The sequence below is a fragment of the Octodon degus genome, unplaced genomic scaffold (assembly GCF_000260255.1).
Source record: "Octodon degus isolate 3935 unplaced genomic scaffold, OctDeg1.0 scaffold00012, whole genome shotgun sequence".
Taxonomy (NCBI): Eukaryota; Metazoa; Chordata; class Mammalia; order Rodentia; family Octodontidae; genus Octodon; species Octodon degus.
In genome coordinates this window covers 20,305,077-20,311,451 of record NW_004524588.1, presented here as the reverse complement: position 1 = coordinate 20,311,451, position 6,375 = coordinate 20,305,077, and the positions used below count along the sequence as shown (strand labels likewise).

The following is a 6,375-nucleotide window of genomic DNA, read 5'->3' as shown; positions in this document are numbered from 1 at the left end:
CCCAGTAACTGCTTTTATTGAATTCACATAGTCTGTAATGCATATTGGAGTAAATGACTAACGGTGTAGTTGATCAAAACCTGTGATGCCAAGGGGAGGAAAATGATGACGCTTGCCTCTATTTCTGTATTGAGTATCTGTCCTTGTTATTAAATTAACAACTACCATTGTATATTTTGACTATTTTACATATATGATTGTTTGGATAATTGTGTATGTTTTTCTGAAATTAATATTTAAAAAAATCAAAAGTGGAAAATTAAACAGCACAGAAAAGAGGGATTATAAACTAACATTGTTTTGATCTTTTTTCTAGCCTCTCTAAAAAGTGATTTTTTAAAATAGTAGTCACTTAAAATCCTCCTTATGGCCTTGGCTGTAACACTGTGTTTCTCTACGTTACAGCTGGGTAACCTCAGGGCTGGCAGTGGTTTGTTAAGGGGTAGCGCAGGTGGAGAGGAAGTGATAAAATCCTGCAGTGTTTATCAATCCATAAATCCAGGTTCTGTCTTTGAAGACTATCCCTTCTCATTCCGTATCATAAAAAATCAGTAGGAAGAATAAAAGCTTTTTGTGTCCATACAAGTTGGCTCAAGTCTTTCACAAATCCATGATCGCGGAGATCTGCTAAAGAGCACCGAGATGATCGATCCTTTCCTGAGCTTTGCATGCGCATGCGCAATACAACAAAGTCCTGCGCGCGCCTCTCGGACGCCCGGCGGCGCTCTGTTGCCATGGCGACTGCCCTCGGCGACAGCGAAGCTGGGAGACCCTGCGGGCCTGCTGGGAGTTTGAGCCGAGCGGCGCTGGCTTAGTTCCGCTGCCTTCGCATTGTAGCCCTGTTCTTTTCCAGGCTTCCCATCCGCCCTTCCCGCTCCCTCTCGTCAGCGCCATGGCGGGCAGGGCTGGAGACGTTCGCAAGCTTTTCCTCTTCACGACCACCCAGAACTACTTCGGGCTGACGGCGGACGCCTGGGACCAGCCGCTGCTCTACAACTGCGTGGAGATCAACAACTTCCTGGACGACGGGAACCAGATGCTGCTACGCGTGCAGCGGTCCGACGCCGGCCTGCACTTCGCCAACGCGGTAGGGCTCCTGCGCCGCTCCCGCCCCGCCCGCTCTGCCCCGGCCGGCGGCGGGGCGACCCGCCCGCGCAGCGACCCGCCCGCGCAGCGACCCGCCCGCGCAGCGACCCGCCCGCGCAGCGCGCCCCGAGGTCCCGCAGCCTGGAGTTGCTGCGTCCGCGCTGGGGCGTGCCGACCTGTATGTATGTATGTAAGACAGCCCAGGTTGGCCCCACATTCCTGTGTCTGAGCTGTTCTGCCTCAGTTTACCGAGTAGCTGGGACTACAGGTGTGCCACGGGCACGACTCTTCTAATTGTTAAAGACTAGGGATGTTTTATAAACGGAACAGTTTTTCTCCTCATAACTGTTCACCTTTGAAGCAAGTCCTGGGCTGTCCTTTTCGGGTTATGCACCGATTTTAGTACCATCTGAGAGAAAAATTAGTTAGGAGTTCAAGTCTTCAGAAAGTGATTTGCTATATGCCAAAGTAAAGTTGGAGCTTGTTTTTGATGTGCAAAATGTGCCTTACGGATTTGCTGAGCGTACTGAGCGTACTGCTCCCTCCCCTGGAGGATTGTTTCCAAATGTTGCACTTCCCATCCGGCCTCCTACACACTGTGTGTTAACTTCAAAGGAGGTCTTACGAAAAAATTGTGTACCTTGCTAAAAAGGACAGGCAGTAGACGAAAATGAACAAATTATAGACGTTTTCAACCCTTTTATGTTAACTTATATCTCGGGGACTAGCAGGGTCTTTGCACATTCAGTGCTTTTTGTTGTCGTTTTGTTTTTGTAGAATGATTGAATCTTCACCCTATTCATAATGAATCTCCCTGCTTAATTCAGTTTTATTCATAAATATTTATTTTGAACTCAATATAAATGCAAGACAATGCCAAAGCTGTTGGGTTTACAAAGGTATAAAAGGACAGATATAACTAGCATTTATTTTCACTTGTCCTGTGCCACAGGTTGTTCTAATAAATTTATGTGCATTAATGTGCTTAGTGTGCGGTGCTGGGAGGCAGCAACTGTACTCCCTTCTGCAGCTTGGGAGAGCAAGGCTTCCGTGTTGCAGCCAGGGTGATACCTGTCCCACTCCTCTATGCTGTAATTCAGAATAGGGCCCTGCTTCTGCCTTCTAGAACTTCACTACTGTGATTTGTTGACACATACTCAACACATTGTAAAATTAGGTCATACTGTGTAAATGCCGCTTAAAGCTCAGATGCAGTGGTACAGTGGAAATATGGGAAAAGTCAGCATGATTTAATGTTAGTCAACATTAAAAATATATATACTTATATAAATACTTTTATTTTAATTTTTTTTTTTTTTCTTTTGGTGGAACCGGAGATTGAACTCAGGCCCTTGTGCTTGCCAGGCAAGCGCTTATTCTACTGAGCTATCTCCCTGGCCCCCTTAACATTTTTTTTTTTAAAGGAATACAAAACTGTTTATTGACTGCTGATCACCATTATTTACAATAAAATAAACAACATATATTAGGATAACATTCTGATTACTACAAAGTTGTTTTCCTGGCTTCTGCTGAAAACAGTAACCCAAATACTGAAAAGATTGAGCCTACGTGTAAGGAACAAGTTGGGGGTCAAGAAAAAACATGCAGGTCAAGAGTTTAGATTCCAAGTTTGTCCACTGATTTATTCTAGGCTCTAAATTGTGAACACCTCCAGCCACTCAGTGGATTTCCATGAGCCAAGTCTTAAGATATACATGAATCCTGACTCTTGAGTGCAGATTTCAACTTGCTGTGAAGTAATGAGTCTTGAGGAATTTTTAATGTTCCCTTGTTAAGTCTTCCTTAGTGAATTCAAACCAAGTTTTGACTTGCTGCCTTGTTCAGGTGGGAAAGTTGTTGGTAGAGATAAGAATTTTTTTTTTTTTTTCTCTTTTTGAGACAGGGTCTCTATGCAGTTCAGCCTGGCCTTGCACTCACTTTGTAGCCCAGGCTGGTCTTGAACTCCCAAGATCCTCCTGCTTCAGCCTCCCAAGGGCTGAGATTGTAGGCGTGTGCCACCATGTCCAGCTAGATAAGACTTTTTTTTGGGGGCGGGGGGAGTTTTGGAAGTAAATTGCATTTTTGTGACTAAAGACAGATACAGATTCTGATATAGCTGCTTTGAAAATATTTACTTTAAACTGACCATTTAACCACAAAACCATCTATTTAATTTAAAAGGTTATTGCTTTAGGAAAACTTTCTGTTGAACTGGAAGTGATTTCTTAGGTTGCTCAGAATGATGGCATCTCAAACATGAGGTTATTACCCATAATTTTTATTTTGGTGAATGTTTAAAAACAAAACAAAACCCACTTACATAAGAATTTTATTTATACACACACAAAAAACTCCTCTGAATGCTCTTTAAGCATACGAGCTAAAACATGAGTTCTGATTTGGGTTATGGGGAATTCCCCCCAGCATTTAGTGAAGCAGAGGAAATGTATCAGGCTACCAAATGTTCTTTTTTGATAAAGGAAGCAACTACAAAAGCTTTATTTATTTGTTCAAAGTAACTAGTACTGTGGATGCAAAACAAACAAAACCCACTAACTCCCCCAAATACTGCTTTCAAAACTGACATATTAAACTTGATTTTCATATGTTTTTTCCACGCTAGTAAATCAAAGCCAAGATATATATATATATATATATATATATATATATATATATATGTTATTGAGCTTCATCTTCTGGGCAGGAATGCCAATTTAGTCTCTCTTCATAAAAAGCAATGATGATTTCAGGACATTGCATATTTACCTCTTTTGCCAGCACTAAGTCAGCCTCATTTGAATCTTCCCATTTCTTTTATTTCTGTATTTTAGGGAAAGATGTGCTGGATGTTTAGGGTCTTACTACTAGATCAGACTCCTAGTGATTCTCCTGTTTAGCCTCCCAAGTGCTGCAATTACAGCTTGCGCCACTGCGCCGTCTCCTTTCAGTGCACCCTGGGGGAGGGGCTGGCACTGTAGACCTGGGAATCTGGGGACCGAACCCCTGGCCCTGAGCCTGTTTGCAGGCGCTTTAATCTGCTGAACTATTTGGCTGGCCCAATCTTTCTCTTTCATGAGAAACATCAATTCTCCACTACTGTCTGTAGTGCCAATTATTTGTTCAGGATCAAGACCTCTAGCAAAACCTCTAGGTTTGTCAGCAGCATCTCTTTTTTTTCTTTGACTTGCTGTCATTAGATTCATTGTCAGGTAAAGATTTTCTTTTTTCTTTTTTTATATTTTAGGGAAGGTTCTACAGGGAGTTCAGGGTCTTTTTTTTTTTTTTTTTGCAGAACCGGGGATTGAACTCAGGCCCATGCGCTTACCAAGGAAGCGCTTATTCTACTGAGCCATCTCCCCAGCCCCTCAGGGTCTTAATACTAGATTGGACTTGTAGTGATCTGCCTTTATATATCCTCCCAAGAGCTGGGATTACAGGTGCCCAGTCCTATCTCAATCTCTGTCTCAGTGTGTCCCATGGGTGGGGCCGGGGCCAGCACGGCAGGCCCAAGGATCGAACCCTTAGCTCCTGTGCCTGCTTGCAGGCACTTTATTCTGCTGAGCTATTTAGCTGGCCCTAAGATTTTCTTTTTGTACTATCTTTTTCTTTACCAGCTTTTTGCTTCAATTAACCCTGGACAATCTAAATTTTCTTCAGGTTCCCTTGTATTGTCAGCAGCTATAAATCCCTTCCATTTCAGAAAATACTCCAAATTCCCATTCACTACACAGTGGTCCACTAATTTTTGTACCACAAACTCTTCAGGTTCTTGAAGAGCTATTATTCACTGCCTGAGATGCTCGGTCACAGCTCCATAGTCTTGGCCTGCATGCCTGCAGCTCCACTCGCCATACTATTATTTTTTTTAAACTGGGAATTGAGTAAGTGTTTGCACTTGGCAGGCAGGCACTTGTGCTACAGAGGTATATCCCTGGCCCAGTCAGCATATGTTTATTAGGTACGTACTATGGGTATGAAACTGTCCTAAGTCCTCGGGATAAAGTCACGAACACACTAGAGCCTGGATCTTCAAGGAGAAACCCTGGGATGTACAAAGAAAAGTTAAACACAAAAATGTAACATAACATAATTTTTAGTTTTGATAAGTGATGTTAAGAAGAAATTATAGCAGGAATGGGGTGTGGCAGGGAACCCCCGTTACAATAGGATAGAAGGGACACCACTCCGCAGTGGTGTCCTTTGAGTGATATTTGAATGATGAGTCGTAGACTGAGCTGTGATCTGGGTGGGAAGTGTCAGAAGGAAAAGAAACTGTAAACACCTGATCCCTAAGCTGGCCTTGGTTACAGGTCAGGAAAAAATCCAGGGTGATGCTGAAGTTCAGCATATGAAGGGCCGTGTGTAGGGTTAGGTGGGAGAGTAAGGCATGTGCTAGCCTCACAGGACTTGGATGCTATTTAGATTGAAATAGGAAGCCAGTAGTAATCTTAATTGAAACAAAGATGTGCTCTGTTATGTACTTTAGGACTAGGCTTAGCCAGCATTCCACAGTGGGCAAGGTACTACTTTAGGGGTTGCAGGCCAGAGGGTTTTGTGGCAACTACACCTGTGTCACTATAGTGTAAAAGCAGATTATATAATATCCTGTGTAATACTCCATGTAAAGGAAAGTATGGCTGTACTCTAATAACACTATGGGTGTTGATTGATATTTGAATTTCGTGTAATTTTCATGTGTCATAAGAAATGTCATCAACAGAGAGTAGGTCCGTCTCAGTGGCTAAAATTGGTATAATTAGGTAGGAAAGTAGATGGCTCTTGAGACCATAATATTAGATGAAACAAGCCAGTCACAGAAGGTTAAATATAACGTGGTTTCTCTAATATGAAAGAACCAAGTATAATTTCTTTATTTTTAATTTTATTTTTTAAAGATAGTACAAGGTAGTATGAAAACAGAAAAATTATAAGTGATACAGAATTTCACTTCACAAAATAACATGCATTTCACAGTATTTGTTGTAATGCATGTGTTGTCTTCCAGCTAGTTGTTCATATTACCAGATATATGCATGTAGAATTGGAAGAAAGAAAAAAAGAAATATATAAGAAATTAAGAAGAGAAAAAGGTCGAAGAATTGAAAAAAAGAAGACAAAACAAATTAAGCATTAACTGCTCCTTTCCATAATGCAGCATAAGTCCACAGTACAGTTTTCCAAACCCTCCTGCTTACATACATAGATATATCTCTTTCCCTCACTACCTCTCCTGTCCTTTTCCTCAACTCATTAATTCCTTCCTTTTGAATAGGTTTATTCCCTTTT

General features: G+C 42.0%; 1 protein-coding gene across 1 annotated transcript in view; it reads left to right on the top strand.

The window, feature by feature from the left end:
• Positions 1-719: 719 nt before the first annotated feature.
• Dync2h1 (dynein cytoplasmic 2 heavy chain 1) overlaps positions 720-6,375 on the top strand; it is a 298,798-nt gene continuing 293,142 nt past the window's right edge. Inside the window, exon 1 of the mRNA XM_023709480.1 lies at positions 720-1,087. Within this exon, the coding sequence (XP_023565248.1) occupies positions 893-1,087 (195 nt within the window). The 5' untranslated portion in view covers positions 720-892. The remainder of the gene's footprint in view (positions 1,088-6,375) is intronic.